Source organism: Colossoma macropomum, unplaced genomic scaffold (assembly GCF_904425465.1).
Source record: "Colossoma macropomum unplaced genomic scaffold, Colossoma_macropomum, whole genome shotgun sequence".
NCBI lineage: Eukaryota > Metazoa > Chordata > Actinopteri > Characiformes > Serrasalmidae > Colossoma > Colossoma macropomum.
Window position 1 is genome coordinate 639,084 of NW_023494804.1, and position 18,479 is coordinate 657,562.

An 18,479-nucleotide genomic window follows, 5' to 3' on the forward strand; every position below is an offset into this window, starting at 1 on the left:
ACACACACACACACACGCACACACACATACATATACACATGCACAGCAGTGTCTCTGGGAGGAAGTGAGTGTTTGCGATGCTCAGCTGTCCTTTTGTCAGAACTCTCCCATCATGACACCGTCAGCAGAGCTTTTGTGTCAAACTGCGGTTGGGGGGAGGGGGTGTTGGTGAAGGTGATGGGGTGAGTGGGGGGGTTGTGAGGGTGAGGGTGAGTGGGGTGAGGGTGAGGGTGTGTGGGGGGGTTGTGAGGGTGAGTGGGGGGTGGTGAGGGTGAGAGTGAGTGGGGGGGTGGTGAGGGTGAGGGTGAGAGTGAGTGGGGGGGTGGTGAGGGTGAGGGTGAGAGTGAGTGGGGGGGTGGTGAGGGTGAGAGTGAGTGGGGGGTGGTGAGGGTGAGAGTGAGTGGGGGGTGGTGGGGAGGGTGAGAGTGAGTGGGGGTGGTGGGGAGGGTGAGAGTGAGTGGGGGGGGGTGAGGGTGGGTGAGGGGGCGGTAAGAGTTTTGGGCTGTGTGGAAGCCACAGTTCCCACCCATTCATTATAATAGAGCTAGTATGCTAATAGCTGTGCAATAACGCCCAGCAGAGGAATGTGTGGAATCCCTCAGCTGCTCAGCGTCCCACAGACAGCTCATCACTCACGGGTCACTGTCCCCAAAGACTCGGCACCGTCCACTCGGCCTGCACGTCCAACACTGCTGAACTCCGACCTCCATTCAGCTCCTCCAGGAGATGATCAGCCTCTCACACTGACCCACAGTGGCAACTACACAATATGTGGGCAGGGACTCCTACAGGGACTCCTACAGGGACTCCTACAGGGACTCCTACAGGGACTCCTACAGGGACTCCTACAGGGACTCCTACAGGGACTCCTGAGAACTTGAAGGAACTTCTGAGGTTGTACTTTTCGGTTTGAGTTAAGATCCAGTTCAGATTTCTCATCAAGGCTTTAAGAGACTCTCAAACATGAAAAAGTCACATGAAGGTCACAGCCAACTGACAGAATCTGCTCAGAGCTTTCAGCAGATTATTAGTCTGACCATCATTTGCTGACTGTCTTCCAAACGGACCTCCAGAACTAACTGGACTAACTGTGATTTTTAGACTGACAGACTGTCAGAGCAGATGACAGAGATGGAAGCAGGTCATGGTCACTCCTCATCATTCCCACAGTGGGGCAAAGATGAATAAAGATGACCGGCAATCAGTCTTTTACAGGAGGTAAACATCTGTCCTCGCTGTGAAAGTCCTGTTAAATGGAGACGTCTGTGTTTCCTGTTAATCTGTAAGCGTCTGTGTTCGGTCGAGTCCTGGTGATGAGGAACTGCACTGTGGTGAGGTTCTGCGTCAGTAATCAGGATTTCTGCTTAGGCTTGTTGTGTTCACACTGAAACACTTCCTCCCTGATTACTGTGACACTCCTGTGTAGCGGTGAACGTGTGAGCGAGGCTGTGCAGCAGAGTCAGACGGTAATAAACACACACGGGATTATAAACGATGATGGTGTTTAAAAGTAAAACAGTTTTAAAAATGTAAAATTTCTATTCCACATCTAAACAGACAAAAACACGTTTATTTTAGAAAATCACTGATCTGCTAAAAACATCTCACTGTACATCAGTTAAATGTGTTGCCTATTATAGTTTTCATTATTTAATACTTGTTTGTATTTACATTATTTATTGTTCATTATCACTGTTGCTTCACTCTAATTATTTTTATTATAACTACTATGAATTTTACATTTGCTATTAATTCTACAAAGTATGTTCAGTTTTGAAGTTTACATGCTTTGGCAACATTGTACATCATACAGTCACATCAAAAAACTACTCTGAACTGAACTAGACGCTGCCGGACACTGCCGTGGACAGAACACAGTGAGAGGATAACAGACACTAACAGGACAGGAAGGACAGGTAAATAAACAAAGGGATAAAAAAAAAAAGAAGAAACTCGACACACTGCTGTTACACACACACACACACACACACACACACACACACCCTGCAGTCATTATACTCACTGACCACTACCGTCCATCACTGCTGAGCGAGAATGACAGATTTAAAGAAAAATCTGTCACCAATTTTCCAAAATTCCCCTATAATTCAGCGTGTGAGGTGTAATCAGAGTGATTCAGAGAGGTTTGGTGTGAAATGGTTCAGATGTCTTTACAGTGGTGGTGATAGGAACCAGGGGTCGCCATGACTACAACACAAATATAGACATTTTATTTACTATCCAGAACCACCAGTGAACCTACACGAGTCTTCTGAGTTTATATGGAATGTTGATGATGGAAAATAGTGGAAAATCTGAAATAATAAGTTTTCTTTGGGGACTATTTTGCCTCACAGCGCCCTGCATGTATCCCTCCACCATGAATGGAGCTTAAGTTCTCTAAACTATCATAAAACAGTGTTTCAGTCATCAGGCAGTGAATTCATAACCATTTCATGTAGGAACTTTCTATGAGGGAGCTTTTAGAGGTGGACGTCTGGTTCCTATCACCACCACTGTGAACAGTTCTGACTCTGTAAGTTTATCTAGAACAGAGCGTTTCACACCAAACCACTCTGAATTCCCCTTTACTAAATAATTAAATAAAATAATACACACACACACACACACACACACACACAGTTCATGAATTCCTTTCATACCATGTGTGCAGGTGTGTGTGTTTTTGTCAACCATTAAAACTTCCAAATTAATTTAAAATCTTTCTTGCTATTAAACTCAGTGATTCAGTTCCAGCCACTCAAACCAACATCTGCTCAACAGCAGCACAAACAGAGGAACAAACCTGAACTTCACTTACATTCATTTTACACCACTGGACCACCAGCTCCACCCACACCAGTAATAAATAAAACATATAATAACAATGATGACAAAACTAACTATAAATAACAGAGTGACCTCGGAGGGTCAGAGATGACCTCATTAGAACAATACATCTGAAAACGACTTGTTAAATTTCAGTAGTGGACGGCAGTGAAAATCACCTCTAACAAGGTCCCACCCTCTAAACAAGGGGTGGGATTATCATTCATTCACTCATCTCCATTTTTATTTCTACCGTGTATAATCACTGTTATATCTTAACACAGACTACAAACACCATACTTTTAACATTACCTGATTTAATGGACATCCTTAATGGCGCCCCCTGCTGGAGCAATGTCAGACTGCTAGACGTGAGTTTTAAATCCATGAGCTTTACGTATAAAAAAAGCACAACAAACCAATTTATCCCTCAATCAGCCAGAACAGAGCCGACGGCACAGGATCCACCGACACTCACAGCCGTCAGATGGTCAGTCACCAACACTCACAGCCGACAGACGGTCAGTCACCGACACTCACGGCCAACAGATGGTCAGTCATCGACACTCACAGCCGACAGGACACTGTGGTGTTCCAGAGTTTCAAACACACTGTAAAAACAGCTCGTACACTCACACACACACACACACACACACACACACACACACACACTCACCACTTTCTCCTCTTTCTGGTTGTCGGACGGTTGGAGGCTCCACTCAATGTCCAGTGGTCCAGAGTCCTCGGTGGCCAGAGTGAACTGGCAGTCCAGCTTCACACTCTCACCGCTGGCCTTCTCTATGGAGGTCGGTCCAGTGGAGGTGATCTCCAACCCACACACTACAAAACACACACACACACACACACACACAATCATCACATCAGTACAGCTCTACGGTAGAACATCACATCAGCACAGCACTACAGTAAGAAATTACTATAATACTGTATTACTATATTATAACGCTATATTATTACTGTGTGTATATGATTGTGTATGTGTGTGTATGTATGTGTGTGGATGTGTGTGACTGTGTATATGTTTGTGTGTGTGTGTGTGTGTGCGTGTGCGTGTGCGTCTGCCCTGTGATGGACCGGCGAGGGTGTTTCCTGCTTTCTCCACGGCCCATTAGAACAAGCTGTGTAGATGATGAGTGAGTAAATTAGGATGTTTGACCTGCTGATTTTCTCATTCCTCCAACACTGAACGTTCTCACACTGCGAGACGTCTGATCTCCTCCAGCTGCTTCAGTTCAGTGAAGGAGATAAAAACCACAGCAGCCGTCAGTCAGACAGACACACCTGATCCTCTCGTCTGATCAGGCGATATCAGAGTTCTATTAATCTTATGAGCAGCATCTGTTTGTTTGGAGTGAAAATTTCAGCCTCACTGACACACTGAGGGTCAGATCACTGACCGCTGATCTTCAGACAAGCAGAGTGTGGAACACAGAGTGCGGAACAAGGTTCTATGTTTAATGATGTTGAGAGCTTCAGGATTCACCTTTCATCACTTCAAATCATCTTGAATGAATTCAACACACACAGAAAATCATTATGTCACACAGCAGTGATAAACAAACCCAAACAGGAAGTTGCAGGTGAGGTTTTATGTCACAGTTTCAGCGTTTGGTGATTCAGTGTGCGGAGCGTCTCTGACTGAAACCATCGAAACTGCTGAACCTGAACATCCAGTTTTAAACACACAGCTGCGTCGCGATCAGAGAGAAGATAAACCAGCTCCCAGTCAGACCGAGAGACAGACAGACAAAGAGACAGGCAGACAGACAGACAGACTGACATCTCCATTCAGAACTTTACACAGTGGAGTGTCTTCAGAACAGCAGCAAACACAAATATTTATTCAGTAAATACGCTGCAGTTTGTTCAGGTCCCGTCAGTGAAGCACAGAGAGGCTGGAGTTTCAGTATCTACACGCTTCCACTTCAACGAGATCAAAGTGATTCTTTTATCTGATTAATCACTGCGTGACCCCAAAGCTGCACTGCATTACATTAAAATGATTAAAGTATTATTAAATAGCAGCTCAGTAACAGATCAGAGCTGCAGAGGACGAGACTTCAATCAATCATTTCCAGCTGGTGGATCCAGAAACGGGGTAACCGTCTAACAGGACCCCCAGGAGCTCCCCAACAGCCCCCTCAACAGCCTCCTCAGCTAAAGATCGACAGCCAATAACAGAACTACAGCCTCCAACAAGCTAAACTGTTCAGAGTGAGAGTTCAGAGAGTGAACATTGTGAATGTACACTGTAACAAATCCAGAGCAAATAAAAAAACAACTGCAGAACAAAGCTGAGTAAATAAAGAACAAATCCAGAGTAAAGCTGGTTTAAGTGAATGAAGAACAGCCTGGTTCAGGTGTGAGTGACGTTTCTGAAGGTTCCATTACACTTACCCAATCAGAGCGCCGGCCGCAATGCACTCGCCCAATCAGAGCACAGGCCGCAATGTACTCGCCCAATCAGAGCGCAGGCCGCAATCCACTCGCCCAATCAGAGCGCAGGTCTCATTTCACTCACCCAATCAGAGCGCAGGGCCCATTTCATTTGCCCAATCAGAGCGCTGGTCTCATTTCACTAACTCAATCAGAGCGCAGGGCCCATTTCACTCGCCCAATCAGAGAACTATCTGATATTATTTACCGTGTTCTCAGTTTTAAAGGAGATCAGCTACTGTAGCACCACCTCTTTCTGTCTGTCTGTGTCTCCATCTGTCTGTCTGTCTGTCTCAGTCTCTCTCTCCGTTTGTCTGTCTGTCTCAGTCTCTCTCTCTCTGTGTCTCTATGGGCTGTGTTTATGAAGCTGTAATAGAGGAATGCTGTAGGAGGATGATGAGCAGTCAGATACACACACACACACACACACACACACACACCCACCCACACACACACACACACACACACACACACACACAGACTAACTCTCTCTCTCTCTCTCTCTCTCTCTCTCTCTCTCTCTCTCTCTCTCTCTCTCCCTTCTCTATAACAGATCCTGACACACTCTTAGCCTACAGGCAGGAATTCACTTTAACTTTATTCACACTGCAGCAAAGTGTGTGTGTTTTAGGTCTGTAGAGTGTGTGTGTGTGTGTGTGTGTGTGTGTGTGTGTGTGTGTGTGTGTGTAGTGCGTAGAATGCAAGTAGTGTGTGCGCAGTGTAGTGTGTATTGCAATGTAGTAATTAATCTGAATTATGTGAAGGATCTCACGGTAAGGGGGCAGTCTATGAGGGATGCGGTTCATGCACTGTGTAGTGGGCGGAGTCAGTATGTGAATGGGCGGAGCCTCTAGGGTTCAGTATCTGAGGGAGGGGCCTCTGGCTGACAGAGCTCTGATCTGAGGAGCCGCTCAGGTGGCTGTTCTACACTCACTGGAGCAGAAAACAGGAGTGACCTTTTCACGAGTGAAACATCACACTCTAAAAATACTCTCTGACCTGAATCCTCCACTCCAGCCAACAGCAGACGCTTCCTCACCGGCAGGAACGTCTCCGCACACGCCTGGCCTACACCAACGCTGCACCCTCACATCTACACCAACCACATCTACTCAACCACGTCTACACCAAATCTACACCATCCACGTCTACACCAAATCTACACCAACCACATATACACCAAATCTACACCAACCACATATACACCAAATCTACACCAACCACATCTACTCAACCACGTCTACACCATCCACGTCTACACCAAATCTACACCAACCACGTCTACACCAAATCTACACCAAATCTACACCAACCATGTCTACACCAAATCTACACCAACCACATCTACTCAACCACGTCTACACCAAATCTACACCAACCACGTCTACACCAAATCTACACCAACCACATCTACTCAACCATGTCTACACCAAATCTACACCAACCACATCTACTCAACCACGTCTACACCAAATCTACACCAACCACGTCTACACCAAATCTACAACCACATCTACACCAAATCTACACCATCCACATCTACACCAAATCTACAACCACATCTACACCAAATCTACACCATCCACATCTACACCAAATCTACACCAACCACATCTACTCAACCACGTCTACACCAAATCTACACCAACCACGTCTACACCAAATCTACACCAACCACATCTACACCAAATCTACACCAACCACATCTACTCAACCATGTCTACACCAAATCTACACCAACCACATCTACACCAAATCTACACCAACCACATCTACTCAACCATGTCTACACCAAATCTACACCAACCACATCTACACCAAATCTACACCAACCACATCTACTCAACCACGTCAACACCAAACCTTCACCATCCACGTCTACACCAAATCTACACCAACCACATCTACTCAACCACGTCTACACCAAATCTACACCAACCACGTCTACACCAAATCTACACCAACCACATCTACACCAAATCTACACCAACCACGTCTATACCAAATCTACACCAACCACATCTACTCAACCACGTCTACACCAAATCTACACCATCCACGTCTACACCAAATCTACACCAACCACATATACACCAAATCTACACCAACCACATATACACCAAATCTACACCAACCACATCTACTCAACCACGTCTACACCATCCACGTCTACACCAAATCTACACCAACCACGTCTACACCAAATCTACACCAAATCTACACCAACCACGTCTACACCAAATCTACACCAACCACATCTACTCAACCACGTATACACCAAATCTACACCAACCACGTCTACACCAAATCTACACCAACCACATCTACTCAACCATGTCTACACCAAATCTACACCAACCACGTCTACTCAACCACGTCTACACCAAATCTACACCAAACCACGTCTACACCAAATCTACAACCACATCTACACCAAATCTACACCATCCACATCTACACCAAATCTACAACCACATCTACACCAAATCTACACCATCCACATCTACACCAAATCTACACCAACCACATCTACTCAACCACGTCTACACCAAATCTACACCAACCACGTCTACACCAAATCTACACCAACCACATCTACACCAAATCTACACCAACCACATCTACTCAACCATGTCTACACCAAATCTACACCAACCACATCTACACCAAATCTACACCAACCACATCTACTCAACCATGTCTACACCAAATCTACACCAACCACATCTACACCAAATCTACACCAACCACATCTACTCAACCACGTCAACACCAAACCTTCACCATCCACGTCTACACCAAATCTACACCAACCACATCTACTCAACCACGTCTACACCAAATCTACACCAACCACGTCTACACCAAATCTACACCAACCACATCTACACCAAATCTACACCAACCACGTCTATACCAAATCTACACCAACCACATCTACTCAACCATGTCTACACCAAATCTACACCAACCACGTTTACACCAAATCTACACCATCCACGTCTACACCAAATCTACAACCACATCTACACCAAATCTACACCATCCACATCTACACCAAATCTACACCAACCACATCTACTCAACCATGTCTACACCAAATCTACACCAACCACGTCTACACCAAATCTACACCATCCACGTCTATACCAAATCTACACCATCCACGTCTATACCAAATCTACACCAACCACGTCTACACCAAATCTACACCAACCACATCTACTCAACCACGTCTACACCAAATCTACACCAACCACGTCTACACCAAATCTACACCAACCACAGCTACTCAACCACGTCTACACCAAATCTACACCAACCACATCTACACCAAATCTACACCAACCACATCTACTCAACCATGTCTACACCAAATCTACACCAACCACGTCTACACCAAATCTACACCAACCACATCTACACCAAATCTACACCATCCACGTCTACACCAAATCTACAACCACATCTACACCAAATCTACACCATCCACGTCTACACCAAATCTACACCATCCACGTCTACACCAAATCTACACCATCCACGTCTACACCAAATCTACACCAACCACGTCTACACCAAATCTACACCAAATCTACACCATCCACGTCTACACCAAATCTACAACCACATCTACACCAAATCTACAACCACATCTACACCAAATCTACACCATCCACGTCTACACCAAATCTACACCAACCACGTCTACACCAAATCTACACCATCCACGTCTACACCAAATCTACACCATCCACGTCTACACCAAATCTACACCAACCACATCTACACCAAATCTACACCATCCACGTCTACACCAAATCTACAACCACATCTACACCAAATCTACACCATCCACGTCTACACCAAATCTACAACCACATCTACACCAAATCTACACCATCCACGTCTACACCAAATCTACAACCACATCTACACCAAATCTACACCATCCACGTCTACACCAAATCTACACCAACCACGTCTACACCAAATCTACACCATCCACGTCTACACCAAATCTACACCAACCACGTCTACACCAAATCTACACCATCCACGTCTACACCAAATCTACACCAACCACGTCTACACCAAATCTACACCATCCACGTCTATACCAAATCTACACCAACCACATCTACACCAAATCTACACCAACCACATCTACACCAAATCTACACCATCCACGTCTACACCAAATCTACAACCACATCTACACCAAATCTACACCATCCACGTCTACACCAAATCTACACCAACCACGTCTACACCAAATCTACACCATCCACGTCTACACCAAATCTACACCAACCACGTCTACACCAAATCTACACCATCCACGTCTACACCAAATCTACACCAACCACATCTACACCAAATCTACACCAACCACATCTACACCAAATCTACACCATCCACGTCTACACCAAATCTACAACCACGTCTACACCAAATCTACACCCAACCCTAAAATCAACACCTACAAGAGGAGAAACAGTAGTGAGTCAGTCAGACAGTCTGCTGAGGAAACGCTGCGACGAATAATTTGTTTTATTATTTTCAGTTTGTCCGACTGAGCCATCACAGAGTCTAACACACACACAGAGCAGACTGAAGGAGAGCTCAATCAAAACCTGCACAGCAGTGTGTGTGTGTGTGTGTGTGTGTGTGTGTGTATCTGTGTGTGTGTGTGTGTGTGTGTGTGTGTATCTGTGTGTGTGTGTGTGTGTGTATCTGTGTGTGTGTGTGTGTGTGTGTGTGTGTGTGTGTGTGTGTGTGTGTGTGTATCTGTGTGTGTGTGTGTGTGTGTATCTGTGTGTGTGTGTGTGTGTGTGTGTGTGTGTGTGTGTGTGTGTGTGTGTATCTGTGTGTGTGTGTGTGTGTATCTGTGTGTGTGTGTGTGTGTGTGTGTGTGTGTGTGTGTGTGTGTGTGTGTGTGTATCTGTGTGTGTGTGTGTGTGTGTGTGTGTGTATCTGTGTGTGTGTGTGTGTGTGTGTGTGTGTGTGTATCTGTGTGTGTGTGTGTGTGTGTGTGTGTGTGTCTGTGTGTATCTGTGTGTATATCTGTAGTATAAGTTAAGCATAACACAGAAATCATAGAAACCACTGATCCCCTCTCTCTCTCTCTCTCTCTCTCCAGCAGGCATCATTTTGTTCAGTTCAGCTTTTATAGAAAGAATTAAATTCTGTCATTCATCCTGAAAATATGAAACAGATCCTGTCTGTAATCACTGCTGCAGCTCTGCACGTTTATTCACTAACATTTTAGAACTAAGCAACAAAACCCAAAAACCCCAAAACCCAACATTCTATGTTTTATAATATGAAGATGGAGCTGCTATAACACCAGAAAAATGCTAGCGCTTCAGACCAGCTTAAGACCAACGCTTAGGACCCATGTGTCAAACACAAGGCCCGCAGGCCAGATCAGGCCCACGACACAATCCCTTCCGGCCGCAACAGAAACATCAGCTGCTCAGAAACTGAGCCCAAGTCTCAATGAACTCACAGCAAAGAACGGAGGCGTTTAGTTCAAGCAGCTTAGTTTAAAAGATTGAGCTCCTGGGGACGTTTACATTTTCAATGTTTCAAGCGTTCATGTAATATTTCAAGATCTATTATAAGTGCAAAAATTTTACTGCTGAAGTTTTAGTGCATATTAAATAAACAGTGGTCAGTTCAGGCTACAGCACAACATTAATCACAAATGAAATACACATTTTTTTCTCTGATCCACAGATTTGTAGAGATTTTCTAACATGGCCCTTTTACTTGTTGAGGTTGACACCCTTGGCTTAGAACAAGCACTTTAGACCAGTGCTTAAGATCTGCGTTTTAGACCAGCACTTCAGACTAACCCTAACCCAGTGCTCCAGGAAGCTAAACAGGAAACCCAATGTAATCGTGTGAAAACAGAAAAGCTGTTTACTGTTTATTTTATTAGAATAAACTGTTTGCTCTCCTGTTCACTAAATCTTTTATAATATATAAGCTGTTGACCAAATCTGTGGTGGTTTCCTGACCACTGTGCGGACCATCATCTTTAGGACAGCCCCACAGAGAAACTGACCAGATCAGCTTTAGACCAGCAAAATCAATGAGCCACAGTAAACTGACTGCCCTGATCTGCCCACTTAACTCAGAGTGGATAAACAGCTTCGGGAGATAAACGCCACAGTTTACCAGCGCAGCAGAGCTCACACACAACCAACCAACCAGCAGAGCAGCTCACAAACAACCAACCAACCAGCAGAGCAGCTCACACACAACCAACCAACCAGCAGAGCAGCTCACACACAACCAACCAACCAGCAGAGCAGCTCACACACAACCAACCAACCAGCAGAGCAGCTCACAAACAACAAACAACCAGCAGAGCAGCTCACAAACAACCAAACAACCAGCAGAGCAGCTCACAAACAACCAAACAACCAGCAGAGCAGCTCACAAACAACAACCAACCAGCAGAGCAGCTCACAAACAACAACCAACCAGCAGAGCAGCTCACACACACAACTAAACAACCAGCAGAGCAGCTCACACACACACAACCAAACAACCAGCAGAGCAGCTCACAAACAACCAAACAACCAGCAGAGCAGCTCACACACAACCAAACAACCAGCAGAGCAGCTCACACACAACCAAACAACCAGCAGAGCAGCTCACACACAACCAAACAACCAGCAGAGCAGCTCACACACAACCAAACAACCAGCAGAGCAGCTCACAAACAACCAAACAACCAGCAGAGCAGCTCACACACAACCAAACAACCAGCAGAGCAGCTCACACACAACTAAACAACCAGCAGAGCAGCTCACACACAACCAAACAACCAGCAGAGCAGCTCACACACAACCAAACAACCAGCAGAGCAGCTCACACACAACTAAACAACCAGCAGAGCAGCTCACACACAACCAAACAACCAGCAGAGCAGCTCACACACAACCAAACAACCAGCAGAGCAGCTCACACACAACCAAACAACCAGCAGAGCAGCTCACACACAACCAAACAACCAGCAGAGCAGCTCACACACAACCAAACAACCAGCAGAGCAGCTCACACACACAACTAAACAACCAGCAGAGCAGCTCACACACACAACTAAACAACCAGCAGAGCAGCTCACACACAACCAAACAACCAGCAGAGCAGCTCACACACAACCAAACAACCAGCAGAGCAGCTCACACACACACAACTAAACAACCAGCAGAGCAGCTCACACACACAACTAAACAACCAGCAGAGCAGCTCACACACAACTAAACAACCAGCAGAGCAGCTCACACACAACCAAACAACCAGCAGAGCAGCTCACACACAACTAAACAACCAGCAGAGCAGCTCACACACAACCAAACAACCAGCAGAGCAGCTCACACACAACTAAACAACCAGCAGAGCAGCTCACACACAACCAAACAACCAGCAGAGCAGCTCACACACAACCAAACAACCAGCAGAGCAGCTCACACACAACCAAACAACCAGCAGAGCAGCTCACACACAACCAAACAACCAGCAGAGCAGCTCACACACAACAACCAACCAGCAGAGCAGCTCACACACACAACTAAACAACCAGCAGAGCAGCTCACAAACAACCAGCAGAACAGCTCACAAACAACCAGCAGAGCAGCTCACAAACAACCAGAATATGAACAAAAGCTGGAATATTAACACTAATATTTTCTTCAGTAAAGCAGCTGCTTTTCAGTCCTGAACTCAGTTCAGCTGGAGCAGCTTTAAAAACAAACAAGGACAAACGATGAGGTCAGCTGCTTAAGGAGGTCAGCTGCATTAGGAGGTCAGCGCTTTGTAGATGTACAATTCTGTACATGAACAGTGATAAAACAGACAGTTTTGCAAATTCCATAACATCAATTACAGAACCAACGGCGCCAAACAGCTTAATTACGGAACGGGCCGCAATCCGAACGTCTCATTTACGGAACGGGACGCAATCCGAACGTCTCATTTACGGAACGGGACGCACTCCGACAGGTTCATTTTTATGGAACGGGCCACACTCCGAACGGCTCGTTTACAGATCAGGCCACACTCCGACTGGCTCATTTTTGGAACGGGCCACACTCCAAACCTCTTATTTACAGGACAGCCTGTTAAAGCAGCTTGTTTATCAGACTGTGTTTGTTCTCATTCAGCTCAGAGCTTCACTTCACCTGTGTGTTATATAGTTGTTCCTCATGCCTTCCAGCAAGGTCACACACACACACACACACACACACACACCTGCGAGTGCCCTAACTCAGCAAAGACATCACTGTAAACAGATTCCGCTGTTTTTATTTTAAACTCGTTTCTAAATTTAATCTTAACAAAATTAAATGTGAACTTAATAAATAATAGTTCAGTAGAGAAGATCCACTCCACTGATCAAATGACCTGCTACAGATCTCAGTGCAGCATTCAACACAGCTGATGAGGATCTGATCGACAGACTGGAGAACTGGGAGCAGAACCGGGCAGGAGAACCGGGCAGGGCTCTCAGATGCAGCTTTAGAACCATTTCATGTCATATTCCACAGACAGTGAGTCTGTTGTTGTGCGTGGAATCGTTCATATGAGCACCTCTATGAAATATGATCAGGAAACATGACATAAAATCATTTTCATCCACTCCACAGACTAGTAAACTGTGTCGTGTTTCTCCGACGCCTGAAAACTAAATCACAACAAAACAGATCAAAGCTGGTCTGAAGGAAGTTCTTGACCGTGTGTCTGATCTGCAGCAGAACCGAGTGAAGTTCTACACTGTGATCTGTTTCAGTGGTTTAATAGGTCAAGTCAACAAGTCAAGAGGCTTTTATTGTCATTCCATCTATGTACAGCACACAGTGGAGTGAAATTACAACCCCCTTTCCAAAAAAGTTGGGATGCTGTGCAGAATGTAAATAAAAATTAAATGTAATGATGTGCAAATCATGTAAATTATATTTTTAAAGGAAAATAGTACAAAGACAACATATCAAATATTGAAACTGAGAAATTTTATTGTTTTTTGAAAAATATATGGCCATTTTAAATTTGATGCCAACAACACATTCCTAAAAAGTTGTGACGGGGGCCTGTTTACCACTGTGTTTCATCTCCTTTTCTTTTAACAAAACTCTGTAAGCATTTGGGAACTAAGGAGTCAAATTACTGTAGTTTTGACAGTGAAATGTTTTCCCACTCTTATTTGATATAGGATTTCAGATGCTCATCAGTTCGGGGTCTCCTTTGTTGTATTTTTCATTTCATAATGCGCCAAATGTTATCAGTGGGTGACAGATCTGGACTGCAGGCAGGTCAGTTTAGCACCTGGACTCTTTTAATATGGAGTAATGCTGTTCTAATACATGCAGAATGTGGTTTTACATGGTATTGCTTAAATATGCAAGGCCTTCCCTGAAAAAGACGTTGTCTGGATGGCAGCATATGTTGCCAAAACATGTATATATTGTTCTGCATTAACTGTGCCTTCACAGATGTGCATGTCATCCATGCCATGTGCACTAATGCACCTCTATACCATCATGAATACTAGATTTTAAACTGTGCACTGATAACAAGCTGAGTGGTCTTTAGCTCGGAGGATATGGTGTGCATGATTTCCAAAAAGAATTTCAAATGTTGATTCATCAGACTACAGGACACTTTTCCACTTCCCCTCAGTCCATTTTAAATGAGCTCAGGCCCAGAGAAGGCATCGGTGTTTCTGGGTCCTGTTTATATGTGGTTTCTTCTTTGCGTTTTAGAGTTTTAACTTGCATTTGTGGATGCAGCAACAAACTGTTTTCACAGACAGTGGTTTTCAAAAGTGTTTCTGAGCCCATGCAGTGATTTCCTCATGTCTGTTTTTAATGCAGTGCCGCCTGAGGGCCCAAAGATCACAGCCAGCAAATACTGGTTTTTGGCCTTGTCCCTTGCATACAGAAATTTCTCCAGATTCTCTGAATCTTTTAATGTTATGATGTACTGTAGATGACGAAAAGCAAAAGTTCTTTGCTATTTTATGTTGTGAAACGTTCTTCTTGAATTGTTGCGCTGTTTGATGGTGCAGTCTTTCACAGAGTGGTGAACCCTCCTCATCTTTACTTCTGAAAGGCTCCGCCTCTCTGAGATGCTCTTTTTACACCCAATCATGTTACTGACCTGTTGCCAAGTAACCACCAAGTGCTTTTTTAAGCATTACACAACTTTACCAGCCTTTTGTTGCCCCCATCCTAACCTTTATGGAACTTGTTGTTAGCATCAAATTCAAAATTCAAATATTTTTCAAAAAACAATACAATTTCCCCGTTTCGACTTTTAATATGTTGTCTTTGAAGCATTTTCAATGAAATATAGGGCTTAAATGATTTGCATATCATTGCATTTTGTTTTTATTTACATTTTTCAGAGCATCCCAACCTTTTTGAAAATGGGGTTGTACGTTCCTCCAGGAACAACAAGGAGCAACACGGAACAACACGGAACAAAAAGTACAAAGTGCGAAGGTGCAGACAGAGTGCAACCAAAAAAATTAAGCTAGAAACAGTACAATAAACACGATAAATTAAACAGACATTAGACACAGTAAAGTGTCTGAGTTCTGTTATCTGATGAAATACTGTGAAAGTCTGACGTCCAGGCGTCGGAGTGGCGCTGAGACTCTGAGCTGCATTTACAGCAGAGCTGATTACTGTAATTCAAAGACAACAACACTATAACAATAACACAGCAGCTCAGAGCCGAACCTGACCGGCAACCAGGGCTTATATCACCCCCCCTCACTCACCCCCCCTCACTCACCCCACCTCACTCACCCCTCCTCACTCACCCCCAGACTGAGGCTCTTCTGGGAGGAGGGACCCTTTATCAGCCACAGTGCATTATAGGAATGATAGAGGAGCTCAGACAGGAGAGAGGAATGTGTGTGTGTGTGTGTGTGTTGGCAGTAAACCCCCCCCACTCACACACAGAGGATTTAAAGTGCTGCTCTGTTCTCTTTCTATATTCTCTCTCTCTTTAATCTTGCTCTATATATTCTCTCTCTCTCTCTCTCTCTCTCATCTTCATTCTCTGACTCTGATCCAGTGAAACACAGCAGCTCTACAGTCAGAGAGAAAGAGACAGAGAGGATGGAGGAGAGAGAGAGAGAGAGAGAGAGAAAGAGAACAGAGTGAGAAAAAGACTACTCAGTTTATCTTCAGCTGAAAGCAGAGCAGTATGGATGCTAAGCGAGCGTTAGCCGTAACAGCCGGAGTCTGCATTTTTGTACTATACATGACAATTATATGTGTTTTTATTATTACACACGTTATTATCATTATTATTATACAGGTATTATACGTAGTTCTGACGGTTTACTTTGGGGGTCTGAGCTGTAACAGTGTGTTAAACAGTGTGGAGGCTGTACTGTAGCCTGTCTGTGTCTCACTGTGAGCTGTTTATCTGCTTCTAATCGCTGCTTTATTACACAAACCAAGAGGAGATTAAAATAATACAGGAGTGAATTCTGTACAGCTCACTGATCACAAACACTCAGGATGGAAAAAGTTAAACAGTGTTCAGGGTGAATCTGGAGAAACATCTGTCAGAATTTCACAGACGACATTACTATAGTGATTATAGTGATTATGGTGATATGAGAAGATGATCTAAAGCGAGTTCTACTGGAACCTGTTTGACTGCAGTGAATATCTGTGCTGGGCGGCGTCCTGCTGTCCTGCTGTCCTGCACCAGCGCATGTTTATGGATAACAGTGAGTCACAGAAACCACATAATGAACTTTATTACAGATTCCTGAACACGTCCCTCCCTCCGAGACAGAGACTCAAGGGTTAGGCACTTAGCATCATGCTATCTGCTTTCACTTATACAGTCTTAGCTGTTAGCCACAGAGCTAAAATTACAGAGACAAACTTCAGACACCGAACACGTCCTGGCTGATCAACTACATTTGGAGGATTGGGGGGGGTGAATGGGGGGTGTTGGACATTAGAACTTTAATTTTCTGATCTATCGCTTTAATAGAAAATGCAGCATGAAGTGACGACACAGATCCTACAAACTGAAATATTAACGCAGCAGGACACGCTCTGAATATTCATGAGCTCGATCATTCTGACACACACAAAGAGAGACAGCGAGAGAGTAAGGACAAAGAGAGAAAGAAAGAGGGCGAGAGACAAAAAGAGATATATATATATATATATATACATATAGAGAGAGAGAGAGAGAGAGAAACTCCCCACAGGAGATATGCTCTCACAGACACACTCAGACAGCGCTACACGATCGCGTTCCAAACACCTGCATATGTGTGTGTGTGTGTGTCCAGGTTCTACAGGTTTCCTAGCAACAGTCTCTAGGGAGGAGCTCAGGAGAGTACACAGATCAGGTAACACATACAAACTCACTCCAACACTCAGATATACACACACACACACACACACACACACACACACACACACACACACACAGGCAGACATTAGTAGCGAAAGTGCTGAGTGGTCAGCGGTGTCCAGCAGCATGTGCTGAACGTCCAGCTGAAGGGACAGGCTTGTCAGAGTGAGGCAGCACTGCAAACTCACCGCTGGCACGTCATACAACAGACCACAGATCTGAACACGAGCCAGAAATCTGTAAAGGAGACCCAGAAACCCCACCCCCACCCCACCCCCCACCACGGTCTCTTTATCTCCACTTCTCTGTTTATTTGTTAATTCACTCTTTCAGGCCGTCTGTGAGGACCTTTGACCCTTAGCTGATAAACACTCTCCATCTACAGCAGTTTCCGGGGGGTGGGGGGGGGGTTATTCTCTCTCACACTCACACACACAGCACTAAATTCTCCACCAGTTAATGAACAATTCACTGTGCTGTAAAAGCGCTTACTGATCCAGCAGGACACACATCTGACCACAGATAATCAATATTAAATCAATGGAACACTAAAAGTAATGAATACATAATCAATGTTAACAGGCATCTCCCCCCGACATGGACGGGTGGGGCAGCATTAATGAAAATGAAGGGAATCCAATGACACAGTCGCTCTCGCACAACTATGACATAGTCACACTCTCACAACTAAAACATACATTATATGGGCACAATAAAAGTATTGGGATGCACAAATCACACCTACAGGAGCTTTTATGACTCCCATTCTAAATCCATAGCCATTT

The 18,479-nt window shown here is 44.6% G+C and overlaps 1 protein-coding gene across 1 annotated transcript in view; it reads right to left on the minus strand.

Moving 5' to 3' along the window:
* Positions 1 to 18,479, minus strand: part of cxadr (CXADR Ig-like cell adhesion molecule) — a 42,798-nt gene that overhangs the window by 21,125 nt on the left and 3,194 nt on the right. Inside the window, exon 2 of the mRNA XM_036594357.1 lies at positions 3,506 to 3,669. Within this exon, the coding sequence (XP_036450250.1) occupies positions 3,506 to 3,669 (164 nt within the window). The remainder of the gene's footprint in view (positions 1 to 3,505; positions 3,670 to 18,479) is intronic.